This window comes from Elephantulus edwardii, unplaced genomic scaffold (assembly GCF_000299155.1).
Source record: "Elephantulus edwardii isolate Elephantulus edwardi_28Jun2011 unplaced genomic scaffold, EleEdw1.0 scaffold00028, whole genome shotgun sequence".
NCBI lineage: Eukaryota > Metazoa > Chordata > Mammalia > Macroscelidea > Macroscelididae > Elephantulus > Elephantulus edwardii.
Window position 1 is genome coordinate 16477568 of NW_006399778.1, and position 22540 is coordinate 16500107.

At 49.1% G+C, this 22540-nt stretch overlaps 1 protein-coding gene across 1 annotated transcript in view; it reads right to left on the reverse strand.

Annotated features, from left to right (window-relative positions):
- The window catches only part of ARHGEF10L (Rho guanine nucleotide exchange factor (GEF) 10-like), a 149556-nt gene that overhangs the window by 111163 nt on the left and 15853 nt on the right, over positions 1–22540 (reverse strand). Inside the window, exons 4-6 of the mRNA XM_006883599.1 lie at positions 7882–7973; positions 6199–6282; positions 3079–3248 (exon numbers count right to left, since the gene is read on the reverse strand). Of these exons, the coding sequence (XP_006883661.1) occupies positions 3079–3248; positions 6199–6282; positions 7882–7973 (346 nt within the window). The remainder of the gene's footprint in view (positions 1–3078; positions 3249–6198; positions 6283–7881; positions 7974–22540) is intronic.

Below are 22540 nucleotides of genomic sequence, written 5' to 3' on the forward strand. Positions count from 1 at the left end.
ATGGATGGATGGGTGGGTGGGTGGGTGGATGGATGGATGGGTGGATGGATTAATGGATGGATGGTTGGGTAGATATGTGGGTGGATGGATGGATGGATGGAGGGTGGGTGGATAAGTGGGTAGATGGACGGATGGATAGATAGGAAATGGAGAGCTGAATGGAAAGATCATTTCTTTGATCTCACACGTGATATTGAGAGCCAGCTCCACCTGTGACTGGCTACATGATCCAAAACACATAGTTTAATCTCTCTACACTTGTGACCTAGGTTCTTTCATCAAGAAAATACCTCAATGTCAATAATACCAACTTTTTCAGAAATTAAGACCATTAAACTAAATCACATGGTAAACTATACCACATCAGACAAATGTTCACTATTCTAATGCCTTAAAAAATGCCAACGCTGAAATCAATAAATACCACACTAATGTAAAAAGGGGGAAAAAAGCCAAGGCTGGGATCATCCTAAGAGGTGTCCAGATATCTGGAAAACGAGGGAGTCTGGGGTTCAGACTGAGTCCTATTTTAGACTAAGACCAACACAGTGAAACATAGAGCCTTCGGGCCCTTGCTGAGGGTCAGAAGCACTAAGAAATGTTAGCGTCAAAAGGCAATTGCTGGGCTGGGCAGAGCAGAGCAGGGAATGAACAGGCTGAGCTGCCATTTCTGGAGGGATCCACAGGTTCTACTCAACCCCAGCCAGCTTGGTCCCAGGGGCCTTGATCACAGTCAAAAAGGGGAAGAGTTCAGTGCAGCCGCTCCCATACTGGGGGTGTGGGGGGAATCCTATGGGCTGTGAGTGGCAAACATCAGGGTACTTGTTAACACAAAAGGATGAGGGGCTGCAGTCACCTGAGCCAGGTGCTTCTGGGTCAGGAAGTCCGCCACAGACCCCTTGAACACTTGGCTGGGCAAGAATTCACCACCTCAGGTTGGTCATATCTGACAAAACATCAAGACAAAACATTTCCCCAGACCCTCACACCAAATTGCCCCACAGCACACACAACACACAGCCAAGCAGTGGTGCCCCCGAAGTAGCAAGCCTGCAGCACCAGGTGGAGGGGGCAGGTGCACCTTGAGCAGCTCAGAAGGCAAAGGCAGGGCTCAGTGGGCTTCCTGTGCAGAAGCAGATGCCAGAGGAAAAGACCCCCCACACACAACCTCTTATCTCCCTGGAAGTCTGCTGTTGAGAGAGCAGGTGGGGGGCTTGGGCCACAGCCTGAAAAAGAGGCTTTCCTGGAGACAACATCCCAAACCTCCGCCCCAATGTCTGTCCACTGAAGAAGAGTCCAAAGTCCAGCGCAAGGGTGTGAGCGTCACACAGCCCAGAAGCCAGGCTGCAGGTGGTCTCCAGCCCCGCATTTCTGAGTGCCCAGTGGACCCCTCCTATCTGGTCATCATGCAGATTGCTGGGCTCTTCTTTTTTAAAAAAATATTTTTTTATATTTTATTATTTGTGTGTACCGTCAAATCAGATCTGACTGGTACAGGAGGAGATTGTCCCTCCTTCCCTGGCAGAGCATCTGGTGGATTCGAACTGTGTGCCTCTGGGATTGCAGTGCAGGTTCTTGACACTAGGCCACCAGAGCTCCCCTGCTCTCTCACTTTTTTAATAAACTCTTTCATCTTCGGGCCCTCCTCCTGGATCAGGAAGGTTCCCTGAGCCTGGGTCAGGTCTCCCTGCTTCCGTGTGTCTGTGACACATAATCGGAAGATGCAAACTCGGCACCTAGTAGGTGCATCATAAATGCTTCATTCACATCAGGGCTGTTTTCCAGCCCATGGAGGTGCAGTGCTGAGGAAGTCAAAATCTCAGCAGGGACCTGCTCAGTACCCTCTGGCTCCCCTGAAGGTTGTCCATCCCTGGTTGGGGAGTCCATACTGGTTGGAAGAAAACTTGCTGAAAACTCTGGCTGTAGTCGCAGCCTTGGTCAGCATCTCAAATGGGATTTCCCTAGACCTCCAAGATGGGCAGGAGGCACTCAGAAAGAGTCCCTCATAAGCGAGGCCTCACCCATAAGAACTGAGGTGACCCTGAGGGACCTGTTCTTTTTTCTGCCGTGTTTTCAGGCAGAAATGGCCATAGGAAGAGCTCTCTTGCCTCTCTGTGTCTTAGGGACACTGTTGTCTCTGGTCAGGTAGGGCCTCTCATCGTTCTTGGATCTCATCATGGACAGGACCCACCTTCTGGCGGCTTCTATAGGACAGTATACGATGAGTAAAGGATGTCGTAGCAAAAGAGTAACAAGGCAAACACTCCTCTGGACTTCAGTGTCTCTCTCCAAGAAACTGGCAGTGTGGTCCCCACCCCAGAGAGAAACACCAGAAAATCCAAGTGCATGACAGCACTCTGAAGGGCACGAGGAGAAGCCACCCAGCAGTGCTGTCTTAGCCCAGCAGGCTCAGTGGCTTCAGCAGCCAGGGGCAGAGGGGGCTGTATCTGAAGACTGGTCTGTGAGTACAGTGTTTACAGCAGGGAGACCAAACCAAACTACTCCCTCTAACTGAGCCAGCATTAATTGCCTGGTCAGGCTGCCCTGCATTGAGAAGGATTCTGAGCCCAGCAGGACAGAGCACCACGAGTGACTGATGGGGTCTGCCAGAGGAACGAGCTGAGGGGGGGGTTCTGGTGCCAAGTACTAACCATACCTCGGTCTAGGGCTTTCCTTAGCCAACCAGCCTCACTGTGGATCAGTTCATGTCTAGGGATCATCTGGGCTTCTTCACTTTCTTATGAGACTGTTGGGAATCACTGACACAAATATAGAGAGCCCTGGTGACACAGTGGCTAAAATTCTCAGCTGCCAACCAAAAGATCCTTGGTTCAAACCCTCCAGCTGCTCTGTGGGAGAAGGATGAGGCAGTCAGCTTCTGCACAGACTATCGCTTTGGAAATGCTATGGGGCAGTTCCACTCTATCTTACAAGACCCTCCGAGTCAGAATGGACTCCTTCGCAGTGGGTTTGGGTTTGGTTTAAATACGAGTCTCAGTCCTGGCCCTCACCCATGTACCACCCCCATCCCCTACCCCGCATGGTCTCAGGCTGAGCGATGCCCCTGGTCTCCCTCACCTTGGGCTGGAAGGACACTCGATGCTTAGTGGGCTCTGCCTCGGGCTTGGCCTCCTCCCCCGAGTCCTCGCTGTAGCTCTCAAACTCGCTGGAGCTCCAGCCTAGGTCCTCGGCCTCGCGAGGCAGCCCGGCGCGGTGCACATCCTCATACAACAGGTTCCTCTCCGCCCCTGCCGGCCAAGAGACAAGGCTGAAGCCAAGCTGCCTGATTTCCAGGCTCACGCTCAACCTCAGAGCCCAGGCCCAGGTGTGGGCATGGTGCTGAGAAGGAGTGCCAGGCCCTGGGGTTCCAGCTCTGTTTCCTGGGACATCAGAGAGGTGAGGGCAACGCAACGTCCACCTCAGGGTGGAGATTGCAAGAGAAAACACAGAGAAGTACCAGGATCCGTGTGTGTGTGTCGGGCAGCAGGTTGCAAGCTTCCTTTCTGATATCAGCATCATTTGCTGAGATCTGAGTGCTCATTCTGGATCTTTTTGGCTTCCCCCCCCCGCCCCGAGGAAAAACAAGGAAAAAAGACCGGGGGTCAAGTCCTGCCTTTGGCCCTCAGCTTGACCTCACTGCAATCCACAACGCGCCAGCAGGTGGAGCACCAAGCTCGGAATCCACTCAAACCCTCGGAATGTTTCCTTTCTGTCCGAAAAACCCATATAAAAAATGCCTCTGACTGAAACTTGGGGATGACCGGTCTGGAGGATTAGTCCCCAAGAGACTCAGGGACTCTCATGGGGTTCTTGTCAAGCCAGAGTTGATGTGAACTCAAGCTGAGGTGGAAAAGCCACTGATCCAGGGTCAGAACGTGGGGGTCCCAGTCAGAGCTCTAGCACTGAAGGGCTGGGAGACTCTGGCAAGTCCTCAAGCCCCTTGACTTCAGTTTCCTCACCTATTACCTGGAAGTGGACAGAATACCTCAGGAAAGTGAGGTCGGGCTTGTGAATACATACGGCAATGAGAGAAGTTTTAAAAAATAATATGCCCAGAAATGGCATGTGCTGGAGGACTGGGAGCTTTGGGCTCAGAGCCCTCTCTGTAAAACAGAGATAATAATAAGCTGGCAGAGCTCATAAATAAAGTATGAACAAAAAGCTTTGAGCGAAAGAGTTTGTCCCGTGGTGAGCACTCAGAAAAGAGCCATTGATCGGTATGTGGGTACTTAGAAGTACTGGGGGGTGAGGTGTTGACATGCTCACTAGAGCCCCCCCCCATCTCCACCTGACAGAAACACTGGGGTTATCACGAGGGGAGACAGCAAGGAAACTGTCAGCCAAAGAACAAGCCAGATCCACTGGGGCTCATCTGCAGATCCAGATCCAGGATAGGAGAGAGAGAGAGAGAGGTTATTTTTAAGCAAAAGATAATAATGGCTAATGTCCTCAGGGAGTGGAGCAGCTGGTGAACAGCCTGTGTGACCTTAAAAGAAGGCTGAGCTGATTGTCCTATTACTGCAGGGAGGTCCCATATCCTGTGGTCATTTCTCGGGGTTGCCTGAGATGTCTACTTCCCCAAGACTGCACGGAGATAGGCCACCCACTGTCGTCCACCTACACCTGCAGTGCATACCTTTCCTACTGGATTCTCCCAGCAGCCCATGTGTCAGAAAGGCACAAAATGCCACTACCTCCCATTAGACAGGTGGGAAAAGAGAGGCTCTGGGGAGAGATGTGACTCACGCCAGACAGGGCTGCAGACTCCTAGACCAATGCTCAGCTCACTCCCGGCAAGGCCTTCCTGGGTCCACTTCACTGTCCTAACATTCACCCTGTGCGCAGGCCCAGGGATCATTTGGAAACGCTCCCTCCAGTGGAGGTGACGTCACTGGTTTGCTCACTCGGTGGCGGAACCCCAGGACCAGCTCATCAGTCTTCGGAGACTCACAGGGGCCCTGCCCTCTGCTTCCTTGTGCCTTGAACTTCACAGATGCTCATGATCACAGCTATTCTTTCTAAAGCATTTACCACCACATGCTCAGGGATCTATAGCAATTATCTTATGGGATCTTGGCAAAGACCCCTGACACAGCCCCAATTACTGCCCCAGTGTTACAGATGCGCCAGCTGAGGCCTGCAGCTGTCTGGTGTGACCCTACCCAAAGTTCTGTGTGTTACATGCTTCATCTGAGTAAGTCAAGGCCAAACACCCACAGCCTTGTGTAATGACCAATGGCGGAGGCAGGATCTGAACCCAGGGATCGGTGAGCTTTGTCAACAGAAGAAAAACAGCATTGGCCTGTCAATATAGCTATCCCCCAAAGGCTAGGAGAACAACTGTGTCTTCCCTGCATTGATGGAGTGTCCAAAACAGTCACACCACGCAGTAGTAAAAGCAGTGGTGGTTCACATCCTGTCTTGTGACAGGAGCCAGCTGCTGGGCCTCTCTGATGTGACCCTGGAGTCGTGGCCCTGCCCTAGCTGCCTCACAGGTTTGGTGGAACAGTGGGAGCAAATGGTCTTCCCAGAGACCCCTCCAAGTCCTCCTAGGGTGGGCGACAGAGCTCGGCAGTGCTGGGGTCATAATGACCCAGGCTCGAATCTCAGCGCCTTTGTAAAACGAGGATATCAAACCCCAAGGCAAAATCTGCGAGCAGATTACCTGAGACAAATAGGAAGCTAGCCGCCTAGCCTGTGTCAACCAGGGATGGGACTGTTCACGTCAGCCACTATCTCTCCTCTCTCCCGCAGGCCAGCACAGGGACGCCTCTCCAGCGGGGCTGACCTCCCAGCTCCCCTCCCCTCCCCTCTGTGGCCACCAGTCTCCTCAACCCTGAGGCCCTCCTCTGTCCTCCCCAAGAGCAGGGGCGGGGCTTCTTCTGGCTCAGCCATCTGTTCAACTTCCCTAACAGCCCTGGGATGCAGACTATTGCCCCATTTCCGGAGGGAGGAGCTGAGGTTTGGACAGATGAAATGCCGGCCTGAGGATCCACAGCAAGGAGGACCCTGACCCGCGGAGTCCAGACCCCTCGACAGCCCATCTGGACAACTCCTTCCACATTCACCAGCCTGGCCCTGGGTGACTGCAGTGGCTTTTACAAGCTAGAAAAGGGGCACTGGTCCAAGTCGGGGGCTGCGAAGGAACTGGAAGAAGACCCTCCCCGTGGCTCCTGAGAGAACGGAAAGGGACCGTACCAGGTTGATGGGCGTCCAGGTTCTCGCAGGGGACGTCGTCATAAATCACATCTTCTTCCAGGGCGGGGAAAGTGAACCGGTCGACTAGGAGTGAGGGAGAGAAGCACAGGAGCAGCCTTGAGCTGGGGCGGAGGCGGCTGCAGCCTGACATCAGGGCTGCACCAGCTGGTGCGCCCGCCCGCCCGCAGCGCAGCACCCGGGCCGCTCAAGCTGCCAGCGCCAGTGTCAGCATCCCCACAGCCGGCTGAACCACAGGACCCCAGCCAGTGCCCTCAGGGGATGCAGGCCAGCCTCTGTCCAGCCTGCATCCCTGGAGGCCGAAACTCTAGTGAGTAAGGTGGGGTGGGGGAGGAGTTCTGGGGGAGGCGCTAGCCAGGATGGACATCGGGTTTGGGGTTACAAAAGTCTCTCCTCCAAATCTCAGCCAGGAGGGTCCTAGCTGGTCCTAGCTGGTGACAGGTTAAGTGGATAAGCACTTATCCCACCAGGCAGATGGAGCTGAAAGAATATATATCCTAATAGTGGTGAGCTCTGGTGGCCTAGTGGCAAGAAGCTGCACTGCAATCCCGAAGGCACGCGGGGTTCGAGGCCACCAGCTGCCTTTCGGGAGACGGATGGGCAATCTCCTCCCTTGGGATTAACTGCCTCTGAAAACCCGCTGGAGGGTCAGCTATGGGTCGGTTCCGACTCAACAGTATACAACACACACAAGCAGGTAAGAGGTGATCTTTCTCAGATGGAAAATTTAAGGCACTCCTTTTCAAACTGTGGCTCCTCTCTGTCCTCTCCTGGGGAGTAGGAGTGGGAGTCCCTGATCACGGCCTGACTGCCCCACAGGCCTTGCCCCTCACCCCCTCGCCCTGGAATCTCTATGATGTGCCCCTTGTTCCTGTGGCTCTGGAAGGTCAATCCAAGGGTTACCCTTAGCATCTCTCTTCCCTTCATCCCCGCCTGCATTCTGCTTCCCAGGTCTGTCCACCTCTCCCTCTTCTCGTTCCAGCCTTCCCACCACCAGCCTTCCAACCGCCCCTTAGCTCTAGCCTGTATGGCTACAGCACCTCCTCTCTGGGCTCTAGCCCCCTTCACCCCCTTCCTGCCTTTGGAATAATGTCCAAACTCTCTACGTGGCCCCTGGAGGAGCTGCTAAGATTCAGCCTGGTCCCTTCCATCAGAGGCCAGTCCTCCCCTGGACTTTAAGTTCTTGTACACTCAAGCTAGTCTCTGAGCCTGGACCCCCTGCTCCCTCCTCTGTATGTCCAGTAACCTCATCTCAGTTCTGTGACCTCCAATCTCCCCACCTGGGACTCCCATGAAGGGTGACAACTACCAAGTTACGTGTCTAAGTTCTACTGTCAGTGAGACCTCACACTGGTCACCAGGATACCCCCCCAGGGCCAGCCCACCCCCCGCTCTAGCAGCAGTGGAATTCCTGTGTGGCCAGATGAAAGGTTAGGTGTGTGATCTACCACAGCTTGGCAGCCAAATGGGAGCCACTCTCATGCTTGGTTGGTGACTGGTCCCCGCTAGACAGTACTAAACACACAGCAGCCCTCCCGGGGTGAGGGGTCACCCCATGCTCATCTGAGTCCACAGCAGCTCTCCTGCCTGGAGAAGGACAGACCTTAGGCTGGCACCACCGTCGTAGGGCTCACACCTAGTGTGGGTGGCAAAGGAGGGACTTACTGCGATGGGAACTCTTCCGCTTCCAGCTGGGGCGCCGCACCCCAGGGACGGCCACATCCACGGCGTCCCCATTGCTCACCAGTGCCAGCTCCCTGTGGGTGGAGAAAAGGCTCTGAGTCAGCAGTGGAGCAGACAGTGGGCTTCTTGAAGCCCCCATCAGCTCCTCACCACACTGGTAGGACAAGGCCTTGGACCAGGCCCATGAGAGGCCCAGGGCTCTACGCATCATTCCTTGGGCTGACCTTGGACTAGACCCTTCTCCTCTTAGTGTCCTCATCTTTAGAAGGTACTTCAGGGTCTGAAATGCAAATGCACCGCAGCACAAAGGTCTGATGGGCTCATGGTGCTAAGACTCGGGCCTCCCTCCGTGCAGAGCCATCCCCATCATTTCATCCTCCCACAGGTGAAGAGACCCTGGAGCTGGGGATCCCCACGTGGTCCTCGTGTGAGAACCAGGACTTGCAAAGCTGCAGATGACCACATGTGAGAGGCAGAATTTCATTCTCCATCTAACTCCAAAGTGGACTGGACTTAGTGACAACTTCCAAAGAACAGAACACAGTTGAGGAAAACAGAGAAACAACTAAGCCAAGTATGAAGGTTAACACACCCATGAGGTCTTATAAGGATCACATATTCCATGATGCAATGGGATGAAAGGGGCATTTCCACCACCAGCACTACCACCCGTGTGGTCTGCTTTCCAAAATATCCATCATACCCTTCTCATCATGAGAAAATGGCAGATTCACTAAGATTAAGAAAAATGTCTACAAAATACCTAGCCCGTACTGTCACAGATTGGAAGTAGGAGTGGCATCCACTTCCTAAACAACACGCCTCTGGAAACTCTATGAACTTTGATAAATGTCCATAGATATAGAAAGTCTTTAGGCCTTTTGTTCATAGGGTCACTATGAGTCGTGCTCCACTCGAAGGCAAACAAACAACTGTCACAGAGCAGAGGACACCAAAGAGACATGATATCTAAACACAACTGAGATCTTCGATGACATCCTGACCAAAAAAAGGCTATCAGTAGTAAACTGGTGAAATCTCAGCAAGGTCTGGACTTTGGTTCATGTTGTTATTGTTGGTTAATGTAGAGTCAGAACTGACCCACAGCGGACCCTCCAGCAGGTATTCAGAGGCCGTTAATCACACGACAGGAGACTGCCCATTTTCTCCCGCGAAGCAGCTGGTAGCATCGAACCAAGTGCCTCTGGGATTGCAGTGCAGCTTCTTACTAATACGCCACCAGAGCGCCTCAATATTGGTCCTGTTATCATTACGTGCCATCGAGTAGCTTATGACTCATAGCAACCCTATGTACAACAGCTCTGAACGCTGCCCTGTCCTGAGCCAGTCTCATTGTCTCTGATACACCTACCCCCATTACCCCAGTTACTGAGTCAGTCCACCTCACTCAGGGTCTTCATAGTTATGACCAGTACTGGCTTCTTGGTTTTTGCAACTATCCAATGGTCATGTAAGACATGAGCAATAGGGGGGAAACTGGGCAAGGGATAAACTCCACATAGTATCTTTAAGACTTTTTTGTAAATGCACAACTATTCCAACATGAAAAGCTTATGTAAAAAAGTCCAGGCAAAGGAAGAAAGCTGCCACTGCATCTAGAGAGAAGAAGCCTTAGAGTGGCTAAGACGGCGGCCACTGTTGTCAAGACACAGACTTGAAGTTTGTGACGCCCAAGCCCTTAGCAGAGCAAGAGAGCAGAGCAGTGCAGGGGAGGGGGCGGGCGGAGAACGAGAGACCTGACACGGCTGAGCACCTCACGTGAGCTCAGCGCTTCACCACACCTTCCACCTGACGCCACGATGTAGATTCTGGCTTCTTCCCCATTCTGCAGGTGAAACAAGGAATCCACCCCAAGATCCCAAAGCCAGACCATGATTCCGGTTCGTTCTGAAGCTGGGCTCTCAGCCCTGCCCGCCACACATCTCCCAGCATAGAGGGAGTGATGATGACAGGAACATTCTACATGTGCACTGTTCCTGTGGCTACTGGGCACTCAAAAAGAGGCAGTAAAACTAAAGATGCTAATTTTTCTTTTTTCCCCCTTTTCATGACAGTCTGATAAATGTTTACAGAGCAAATTCATTTTCCATTCAACAATTTATACACGTTTTGCTTCACATCATTGACTGCAGTCTCCTCAATGTAACAGCGCAATTCCCTCTTTCTCCTTCAGTTCCTCCTCTCCATTCATCCTCTGAAGTTAATTTTAACTTTGTTTCATCTTAATTAATGTCATTTTAAATGGTCACATGGCTGGCTTACTGAACACACAGGCCTAAGCCATCTGCACAATCAGAGAAGGAATCTCGGGTCCTGCTTGGCTAGCAGAAGTGGGCAGTGTCACTCAGGAGAGAGGACAACAGAGCATTTCAGGCCTGGGCACAAGGCAGACAGTACAACAGGGACTCTGAGACTTAAGGTAAAAGGGGCCACCAGAACCCCATTTCCTAATAGCTGCTTCCCTAGTCCATCCCCTCCTCAACACAGCCACACTTTGAAGATGCTGTGTCCAATCACTCAGAAAATGCTCAGATAGAATAAAGCTGTCTCAGCTGGGGCCAACATGAGCCTGGAGGAGTCTGACTTGCACGCCTCCCTAACACAGACCTGCTGTTCTTACTCCTAACTAGAACAATCGGTGGCCACTTACAATGCACCCCCTAGATGCTGGCTTGCTTTGCTTTGCATGTATCTGCATATCTAATTTCATAAAGATCATTATGCCCGTTCTACAGATGTGGAAACTGAGGGTCAGAACATCTCATTTACCCAAAGCCATCTAGTTAAATGCAGGGGGTGGGGATTTAAAACTGGATCAATCTGCCTGCAAAGTGCATGCTCTTTCAACCACACCACTTGCTTATGGAGAGCTTGCATTTAAACATTCACTTCATGGAAGGCTACTTAGCTGCTCTGTGCCTGTTTCTACATCTGCTGGAGATTCTGTGATTTTTTTTTTAAAAGAGAGAAAGACCACTTGGCACAGAGCTGGAGGAAGAAATTGAAATCTTCATCCAAGGGACGTAATAACAAGGCTCACAGGCGAAGCCTTTATAAATGTCACCAAGAGGTGACAAACAGCAGACTGACCTGGCAGGGAGGAGGGGCTGAAGGATGGACCCCCAGGCTGGACACTATCAAAGCACAGTAACAGTGAGCTCAGGCACTGGTCGTGGCACCTGGGGCAAAGGATGGGCAGGGTCACACAGCATGCCCACTCCCACCACCTCTGCCAAGGGGGCAGTCCAGGAAACCTGAGGAGAGAGGCTGGTGGGTGGGCAGGTAATAGAAAGTGTCATGGATTGAACTGTGTCCCAAAACATAAGCTTGGCTGGACTATGATTCTCAGTGGTTTGCAGTTCTGTAAGGATATAATCACCACTGATATGATCTCATGTGGTCAGCCTTGATCTGCTATAAGGTGATTAGGGTAACACTCAACTGCCTTAATCAAGTGACAATCCTCATGAGATATAAGGTTTGTTCCTGGAGTGTGACCTGCATCACTTTTTTTTTTAAAATTGTGATTTTATTTAAGTTTACAGAAAGGATGGGTTTTCATTCATTCACTGATACACATTCCCCTTCCTTTTCGCTTCCCCAATTCGCTTTGTAATGTATGTCCTGTTCCAGATTGTCAATTATCATAAACACAATGTCAACACATCTCTTCCCTTCCGATAACCCTTCCCTTCTCCTTTTACCTTAGAAGAAAAAGAGGGAATCAAGCAGTGAGAAGGAGACTTCCAACTATCACGAAAGAATCACCAGGAGTAGAGTGTATCTTCTGGACCCCCCAAAACTGGAAGAGAGTAAGTATCTACTGGGTTAAACCACCCAAGTGTGGAATTTGTTACAGCAGAACAGATAAGTAAGTCCCTATTGCCATGACCTCTTCTAACCCAGCCTGTATTTCTGGTAGTTCTCTGTCAGTGTACTGTCATTTCTGGATATTCTTCAGCAGGATTTTGCTAGTGTCTGATATTATTGCCAATGTCATATGGATCTTGGCAGAAAGCAGAGAGTACTAGAAGAATGCTTATCTGTGTTTTATTTGACTATGAAAAGGCATTTGACTGTGTGGATCACCATAAACTGTGGCTGACTCTGAGAAGAATGGGAATCCCAGAACACTTGATGGTGCTTATACAAAACCTATACCTGGACCAAGAAGCAGTCCTCAGAACAGAGCAAGGAAACACTGCATGGTTCAAAATCAAGAAAGGAGTGCATCAGGGATGCATCTTGCCCTTGTATCTTTTCAATCTGTATACAGAACAGATCATTTGGAAAGCAGGGCTTTATGAGTAGGAGTGTGGCATCAAGATTGGAGAGAGACTCATTAACAACCTACCCTATGCAGATGACACAACCTTGCTTGATGAAACTGAAGAAGACCTGAAGCACTTACTGCAAAAGGTCAAGGACTGCAGTCTTCAATATGGACTGAAGCTCAAAATCAAGACAAAGATTCTCACCACTGGGCCAACAGGCAGTGCCATAATAGACTGAGAAAAGACTGAGGTTTTAGCAATTACAACTTGTTAAGATCCACAATCAACATCCTTAATACCAGCAGTCAGGAAATCAAAAGACGGAATGCATTGGGAAAGTTTGCTGTCATGTACCTCTCCAGAGTGCTGAAGAGCAACGATGTCAGTCTAGATACAAAGGCATGCCTAATCCAGGCCATGGTCTTCTCAATTACTTGTTATGCTTCAGAGAGTTGGACAATGACTAAGGATGACAGAATAGATGTTTTCAAGTTGTGGTGCTGGAGAAGAGTCTTGAACATACAACGGACTGCCAAGAAAACAAATAGGTCTATCTTGGAGAGGGTGAAACCAAGTCTCTCCTTAGAGGCTAGGATTTTGAAGCTCTGCCTCACTTACTTTGGGCATGTGACCAGGAGAGATCAGTCCTTGGAGAAGAACATGCTTGGAAGGGTGGATGGACAGCGCAGGAGAGGGAGACCCTGGATGAGATGTATTGATATAGTAACTGGGGCAAAGGGGGTTGGTATGTCAAAATTAGTGAGACTGGCCCAGGAGAGAGAGGGGTTCACAGCTGCTGTTCACAGTCACTATGCATCACAGGTGACTCAACCAGTAACGTTCTATGACAGGTTTGGAAGCAGGAGTGGCATCCACTTCCCAAACAACTTGCCTCTGGAAACTCTATGAACTTTGATAAATGTTGATAGTTGTAGAGGGGGCTTCGGGCCTTTTGTTCATAGGGTGAGTCATGCTGATGAGGCAATCAACAACAACAACAACAGATAAGTAAACCTGAAGGCGTAGCTAGAGACCTCTGGCCCTTGGTCTACACTTTGCTGATCAGATGCTCCTCGGTGTGAGAAGGGCTCCTCCCCTCTGTGAGGTACTTTCCAAAACCTCTCAGCCCCCACCCAGTCATGAAAGAACTTAAAGGGCACTCTCTTAAATAACAGCCTTCTGTTGTTGTTGTTGTGTACCGTAGAGTTGGAACTGGCCCATAGCTGACCCTCCGTCGGGTTTTCAGAGGCAGTTAATCGCATGAGAGATTACCCATTCTTCTCCCTCTGAGCAGATGGTGGCCTCAAACCATGTACCTTGGGGATTGCAGTACAGCTTTTTACCACTAGGCCACCAGAGCACCTCTGAAAACTCACTGGAGGGTCTGAAGCATAGGAAGTAATTTAAAAGACCATGGCTTGGATCAGGTGCACTAGAGTCTTTAAACCGGTATCACTGTTCCTTACATATTTAGAGAGGTCCTTAACAGCAGATTTTCCCAATATGTCTTTTGATTCCTTAACTGCTGAGACCAAGGGTGTTGATAGTGGTTCCAACTATGATGGAATTGCTGACAACTTCAGACTTTTCTCCATCTATTATGACATTACCTATTGTTCCAGTAGTGAGGATTTTTATTTTCTTGATGTGGAGACGTAATCCATACTGAAGGCTCTGGTTTGATTTTCTACGGGAAGCATTTCAAGCCCTCCTCACTTTCAGCTAGCAAGGTTATCTGCACAACACAAATCATTGATGAGTCTTCCTACAATCCTGATGGCACATTCTTCTTCATAAAATCCAGCATCTTAAATGATTTCTCAGCATACAGACTGAATAGTTATGGAGAAAGGATATAGCCCTGATGCACCCCTTTCCTGATTTTAAACCATGCAGTGTTCCCTTGTTCTGTTCAGACAACAGCTTCTCAGTCTAGGAACAGGTTTCATGTGCACCATCACGTACGCTGCCCAAACCACCTGGTTATGATCTGAACCAAGTCAATCTGTTGCAAGCCTGGCTCTGAGCACCAGCTCCACCTCCTAGACTGGAACAGCTGTACGCCAGGCTAACGGCAGATAGGAGAAAAGGCCCCTAGGGAGGTATGAGTAAAGGGGTGATGGGCAAGAACAGTGGAGGGGTACAGCTCCAGGGCATGACAAGAAATGAGGCTGGGGAGCCTCTTCCCTCCTCTCCTCTTCCTGCCTGCTTCTCAAAGCCATGGACAGAGGTCCGTCGTGGTCCCGTTCCCCCACCTACATCCTGCACCCAGAGATGAGCTGCTGTTGGAGGCAGCCACAGTGCCTGGCCCTATGGGGAGTTTCATTCTCCTGGTGATTGAGCAAACACTTCAGGGACCTCCCCCAACAGCTCCTGATAATAAAAGAGCCATAAAAAAAAATCAGTAAGTGGCCCATTATCTCACCCTTATCTGAACTTCCTGCACTTCTAACAACTCTCAGCTTACACATTAGAGGGAGGCCCTCCAGTGAAAGTACACCAGGCTTAGGAGAGGAGGCTGCCACTGTCAAGGGCAAAGGGAAGACGCTGAATTGGTGCAGATAAGTAGGAGCAGAGCAGCTCACTACAGAGACAGAGGCAGGAGACAGCCAAGGGGACCCACCAGATCTCCCAAATGACTGGCTTCCCTGCAAAACTCACATCTAACACATCATCCCTTGTGGATCCCTCATACAGGAAGCATAAGGCACCTTCCGTGCCTTCTCTTCAAAATGAACCCCAAGCCTTTGCAGTGGGGTCACCATGAGGGATGACCACCTATTTTAAAGGTAAGAAGTCCCTTCCCAAGAGTGGCAGTGCCATGCCTCCCACCCCCAGCCCCAGCTGCTGACACTGCATCAATCTTCATGGACAAGGTACTTCGCAGGGTCCCTCCCTCCCCAACTGCTATGCAGTGTGGCTGGTCAGTGAGAAGACCCCCCCCCCCAATAGAATGTTCTAAGGATTCCAGGCAGGCTGACTCACTCACAGAGCACTGCCAGGGCCATTGCCAAGACCAAGTATGAAAAGGACAAAAGAGGAATGGAGTCCACTTCTAGGGACTAGAAAGGGCAGGAATAGCATGTATTTACCTTATAAGGACTGGGTAAAACTTAACCAGCTGTTTGCGGGCAGGGGCAATGACCTCAGGGTTCACCCAGGATAGCCCCATTCAAAGTAGTCGCCCTTCAAATTCCCTCCAACATCAATCATTTCCACAGTTCCCAAATCCAAGACACAACATGCAGCTCAGAGTAAGCTTGTTGTCAAAGTTCTCCTCAGCCAGGCTACTTTCTAATCTGCACAGCATATTAAAAGAGGAAGGGACCTAAAAGGTCTTCTAGTTTAATCATTGAAATGAGCTGCCCATTGGAGTTACCTGGGAACTCCTCCTAAATGATATACCACCAGGGCCCGACCCCAGTGATTCCCAGGCACTGTCTACACTGTGGCCTGGCTCCAACCGGGAAATCCAGGGCCACAAGCTTCGATGGTGAGGAGGCCTGAGCTCTGAAACCAGCTGGAACTGTTACTGTTAGATGCTGCCAGGATGATGTCAACTCACGGCAACTCCACGTGGCAGAGATGAACTGGTATCTCATTGTGGCTTTGATGTGCAGCTCTCTGATAGCTGGTGGTTTTGAGCATTTCTTCATGTTAGACTGTAATCTTTATGGAAGCAAATCACCATGAAGCCACTGGGTGGGTTTAAACTGTCAACCTTTTAGTCAACAGCCAAGCACTTAACCTTTGTGCCACCAGGGCTCCTTCTGAAGTCAGGCAGCCCTACAATGAAGCCACAGCTCTGGCTCTTGGCTGTGTGTTCTGGGACAGGTACTCATGGCGTGGCCATTTCCCCTGCGGTGGATCAGGGTGAACAGGCATTTCTAGTTGGAGTTGTGAGGATTCAATGAGATAATGCAGATAACACATTTGACATCTCTCTAGGTCTCAGTTTCCCCTATCTACGAAACCAGCAAAAAGACCACAAATTTAAGGTTTGGAGATGCAGTAAAAGAAAGAAGACTGCAAAACACTTAACAACAGCCCGTACACGGTAAATCCTCCCACGTGGCACTATTCCCTTCCTCTCCTTCCTCTTCACACATTTTCCAGCTACCCACTTTACAGGGTCCCCCAGCGACACTATTGTGACTCGGTCAATCCCTGGGTTCTAGGACCCAGCCCTTGTGTTCTGTGTTATCCACGCATGATCACCAATCTGCTTAGTGCACGAGGTGGAGAAGGGAGGAGGGCCCCAGGGGAAGTCTGGAGAGGTCCCCTCACATGGTTTCCACAGTGCAGACCTCAATGGGGATCAGAGCCTCAGATCAACACATACGCCTGCCCCCAGCACAGGCCTGGCCCACAGCTTTCCATTCCGTGGTGCGTGCTCCTCCCTCCGCGACATCTCGGGAGCCCCGTGGCAGCATGACACCCCAGCAGGAGCTTATCATGACCCATGTGGGGTGGGATGTTGGAGGAGAGTCCAGGTTCCCATGGGAAAACACTCACACTACGTAATTAAATTAAAATGCGAGCCAGAGAATGTCACAACAAAGCCACAGTTCTCTTTGAAAAGGGGAGAACATACGCTTGTGTGTGTGCACAGCAGCAGAGAGGCTGGACGGCAAAGCAGCAGGGCGATTTCAGGAGCTTTCATTTATCATTTTCTGCACATTCTAATTTTTCTACTATAAGCATGCATGACTTTAAAAAAAAAATGGAGGCAATGTTAAGCAGTGGCTGAACCAGTGTGGGGCTCCTTGTATCCACAGAGTCTACACAAGACAGACCCACATCCTCGACTACAGTGGTACAGGCAGCTGACTAACCCAGCAGCTAATCCCTTTGTTGTTGCAATGTTGGCGGCCACTGCATCATCAGGCCAGGATGGGCCGTCGTCATCTAAGGAGTTTCCATTGACTCATCTTCACATGGCGCCCTGTTAGCACAATGGTTTAAGTGCTTGGGTAGAAAACACAAGATGAGTGGTTTGAATCTATTGGCCGCTCTAAGGGAGAAAAATGTGGCAATCTTCTTTCTTTAAAGAGTGACAGTAACATTCAGAAGACAGGCAGCGGTAGGATAGGAGGATGAGCAGAACCAGACTCACAGAACAGGATGAACGTGGTTCCACTGTATGTGTTGTAGTCAAAAGTCCTAAAACAAAATGTACATGAATGAGTGAGTGGGAAAGCAGCTGGCCTTGTCAGCTTTCACTCAAATCATACACACAAGAAACTGAATGGAGGATAAAGGGGAAAAAAGATTCAGCACACTCCCCACCTTGACAATAAATGAATAAAATAAAATGTCTTGTTCTCGCTTTCAGAGGAAAAAAAATATTTACAGCCTCAGAATCTCCATGGTGCCATTCTACCCCGAACGGCCACTATGAATTGGCATCGACTGGTGAGCAACAGGTCATTTTCATCCTCATTTATACATGTAGTGCGTTAGCTGGGACTCATATGACACATACACAGAATCTCTGGATCAGAATGTGGAAATCTTTTTTGGGATGGGTATCATTTTGTAAACCGGAGTTGTGAGAATAAAAACAAAATGTATACGTGGCAGGCGGTGGGGAGGGGGGGGGACCCAAACAAAAAAAGAAACACCCAACCACTGCCACCGAGTTGATTCTGGCTCAAAACAATCCTGTATGTATGCGGGAAGTGGTATAAACTGGAGTTTGTGCACTTGAGAGCTACTCTGTCCTGGGCAGTGAGGATATAAAAGTTGGTAAGACAGAGATCATATCACTGCAGGGGAACGGGGATGGACCTCACGGGAGGCCACAGAAGGAAAGTCAGTAAAGCTTGTGAGCAGTCATTTAAGGTGCAAACACTGGTCTCTCCCTCTGGAGCAAAGAAGAGTGAAGATAATCAGAATCCCAAGGAAACCATTAGTTCAAAGGACTGATGACCCATGTGAGCCTCAGCCTCCACACCCCTGAGCCCAGAAGAACGAGAAATGGAATCTGGGGGAACCAGGGAAAGTGGTGTCACATTACGAGGGCTGCAGCTGAAGTTATAAAACAAAACGTTTACAAATTCTTGAATGGAAAACTCATTTGCTTTGTAAAGTTGGACCCAAACTACAGTAAAATGTTACAGAAGGGGGAATTATACAATACACTGGACAGATACATGTGCATTTGTCAGGTTAGAAGCTGCGTGGCTTTTATACTGGAAGCTCAAAGGCTCTGTGATCCAAAAATCACAGCTTCTGATGTGGAAGCAAGAACCTCTATAACCTGGGCTGGGTAAAATGCAAAGGAAAACATACAGCAGCTTTCCTAGTTTAGGGACAGCAAGGACCAGAGCAGGCCGTTGAGTGCTATCAAGTACAACACACAGCGATCCAATGAACAGACCTCAACTCTGTCCCATCCTGTGCACCTGAGCCCAGACACTGTGTCAATCTATCTGGTTGAGGGTCTTCCTCTCTTTCGCTGACTCACCACCTTTCCAAGCCTAATGTCCTTCTCCAAAGAATAGCCTCTCTTAACACAATGCCCTCCTAACAACAGCAAAAATAAGGCAAAGATGGCAAAGCTTCATCTCATACTTTAGGCATCCTGGTAGGAGATACTCCTTGGAGAGGGCCACCATGCTAGGAACATAGAGGATCAGTGAATGAGAAGACCCTCAGTGACCACAGCAGTAGGCCCAAGTGTGTCAGGGACGAGAAGGATGGCACAGGGCTCAGGCCTGTTGTTCCCAAGGTCGTTAAGAACAGCCGTTAATTCAATGGCATCTAACAACAGCAACATTCTCACAGTATGTGAGACATGGCTTCGCCGTCCTTGCATACAAGGAGCACTACAACTGCATTTTCTGAAAGACATATCTGTTTGAATTTTGGCAATCCATGTGATACACAACCCTCTTCTCCAGCACTACAATTCAAAGGCATCGATTCTTCTGTTGTCCTTATTCAGTGTCCTGCTCTCAGATATACAGCAAGTTAAGACAATGGCTTGAATCAGGCACAACTTAGTCTTTAAACTGATATCATTGCACTTCCATTTCTTTCTTTCTTTTTTTTTCTTGTTGTGTACCCTCAAATCCAAGCCGACTGGCACAGGAGGAGATTGCCTCTCCTTCTCCAGCAGAGCATCTGGTGAAGCACTTCCGTATTTTTGAGAGGTCTTTGGCAGCCAGTTTTTCAATGCTGTACATCTCCTGTTCCCTGCCTGCTGGTACCAAGCGTGTTGATTGTGGATCCAAGCAAGATGAAAGCGTTGACAATTCCAGTCTATCAGAGGCCTAACTTACTTGCAAAGCAAGATTAGCCCTGTACTGTGAAACCAGCAAGACTAACTCCATCTTGGCTAGAAAATCTGCTTGGCAATATACAACTCAAGGAAGCAGGAATGACCAAAGGTCTCAGACCTTAGGAAATGTTATTTACAGAAATTCTTTGTTTCTTAGAATTCTCTATAAGACATGCTGTAAAACATCTTTGTATTGTGCTGAGGTCTGTGAGAATTAATATTTGACCTGATAGTCAACATCCTGGACGGAAAGAGATAATGCGATGGCTACTGCAGAGGTGCTCCTAAAACCTATATATGCTTTTGAAAAAGAAAAGTTTTTCACTATTCGTCATCAACGGGTAGTCTCTCTGAGTCTTCATTCAATCCTCGTCCCTCCTCTCGCGGAACCGTTTAGAAATATTGAGGCTGGACCCCGATACCAGTCTTTTCTCCATCTATTATGATGGTGCTTACTGGCCCAATGGAGGTAAAGTTAATGGTTCAGGCTCGACTACTGACTAAAACGTTCAAGGTTTGAACCAATACAGCGGAGTCACCGAAGATCTGCTTCCATGAAGGTCACAACAAGAAAACTCCATGAACAACAGGTCGATTCTGTCCCACCAGGGTTGCCAGTAGAGTTACAACAAACAAATGAACAGCAACTAACAAAACTAAGTGAAAGGTGAGTGGTTCAAACCTATCCAGAGTGCCATGAAACAAAGGGCTAGCAATCTGCTTTCTGTACAGGCTGTCACACAAACAACTATGGAACAGTTCTACTAACACGTGGTGTTGCCGTGAAGCAGGACTGGCTCAGTGGCAATGAGTCTAATTTGGTTTACTATTCAAGGATCTCAGAGAGGTTTGGGAAGGGCCCTGTCCTCCATAATCCTCCATGAACGACTCAGGCAACAGCCAGTTATCAGCCAGGCCTCGGATTTCACAGCAGTCCTGCAGGGCAGAACACAAGGAGGCCATTGATGCTCAGAGCTGAGTTTCAGGAAGCAGTGCATGTAAGAAGCCAGGTATGCCAAGCCCCTGGTAACTAGGGACCTACAGCAATCCGGACTATCAGGTGTAATGAGCTCAATGTGGCCCTTTTAGCCACAGTCCTTGTCACTCCCAAATGACTGGTGAGGAGTTTGCACACGTGAGATGCCTATGTTCCACCACGGGATTAGACAGCTTGTTAATAACGTAGATTAGATACACGGCACCCTTGTGGAATGTGACCACGCAAACAAGGCGTATGCAATACTAAGCACTGGGCCATTCTGTCATCTCTTTCAGCTTAAAATGAGCATCCCCGAGGTGGGGAAGGGGCTCTCAATACCATCATGGAAGATGAGCCAGCAGTAGAGGGTGCCCTTAGCACCTGAGATCCCTGCATTGCACCTCATTGGCCGAGGACACAGAGAGCTGTGACACTAGAGAGGTGACAAAAGATACTGAGGCAAGGAAATAAAACCTGTCAAATGGGGAAATGACAACCTCTTCAACAGATGGTGCTGGCAAAACTGGACTTCCACCTGCAGAAAGCTGAAACAGGATCCACATCTCACACCATACACAAAAATCAACTCAAGGTGGATCTGAGACTTGGAAGTAAAGCCCAAAACTATAAAGATCATAATAGAGAAAATAGGATTAAACTTAGAAGAACTAGCCTTTGGCATACAGAGGCTGGCAAATAAAGCCAAAGATACACAGGCAGGAAAGGATAACATCAATGAATGGGAGCCACTAAAGATTAAGTCCCTGTGTGCATCAGAAAGCTTTTCAAATAGTGTAAAAAGAAAACCAAATGACTGCAGGAAAACATTTTGCAATGCTATCTCAGACAAGGCTCTCATAATAAAATTTTACAGAACACAAGACTGGTAAGTAACCCAATTAAAAATGGGCAAAAGATATGGAAAGACTTTTTCACAGAGGAAGATATTTGGATGGCCAACGGACACATGAAGAAATGCTGGAAATCCCTGGCAATAAGAGAGATGTAAATCAAAATCACAATTAAATGCCCTTTCACCCCAGAAGCAGTGGTAAAGTTCAACAGGACAGCAAGCAATAAATGTTGGAGAGGCTGTGGAGAGATTGGAACTCTCATATACTGTTGGTGGGATTATAAAATAGTGCCACTTTGGAAGGCAGTTTGGCGTGTCCTCAAAAATCTGAACACAGACATTCCATATAACCCAGCTATTCCACTGCGTGGAATAGACCCCAAGCAAAACAGAACTGAGACACAGGTTTGTACACTGACGTTCACAGCAGCATTACTCACAACAGCAAAAACATGGAAACAGCCCAATGTCCATCAACAAATGACTGATTGAGAAAAATTCTCAATTCAATTCATACGATGGAATACTATCCAGCACTCAGGAACAATAATTTTGAAAACTATTATATAACATGGGAGATGCTTTAGAGCATGACAAAGAGTGAACTAACATCAGGTGCACAAGAACAAATACTGTATAAGACCATTATTGTAAAAACAGAAGAATAACCAGTGAGAGGTGTATATGAATATACAAAGAGGGAAGAGGAGGGGCCAGAGGGGCTGAAAATGAGGAGTCGGGGAAACCACAAGATCGAAGAGTTTGGTGGGTAAGGGGGGAGGGGAGTACATGAAAGAAATACAATCAAAAAAATTAAAAAAAAAAAAAGACATCATGAAACAATGGCAGAGAAACGGCCAAAGCAGAGACAGCAGACTCAGGAGTGAGTCAGAGCAGTAGACCCTCGACCCAGGCCCATGGAGCAAGAAGGCTAAGTACCTTTGGGCACACAGCTTACTGGCAGAATGGGGGTGCTTCTGGGCACTTCCATGAGCAGGGCTAAAAGGGCTTTGTTAACACCTGCTCCAGCAGAACAGAGGCCAAGGGGTCCTGAGACTGAGGGCCAGGGAGAGGCCTGCCTTCAGGTGCAGCTGAGAATAGTATCCTGAGTGTTTCGGAACCTGACCTGTAATCCATTACCTCGTTAATAAACCCCATAAAGATGAGTATTGTCTGTGGATTCTGCATGGCCTTTGCAATTGATTTACTGAATGCAGTGGAGAAGTAGA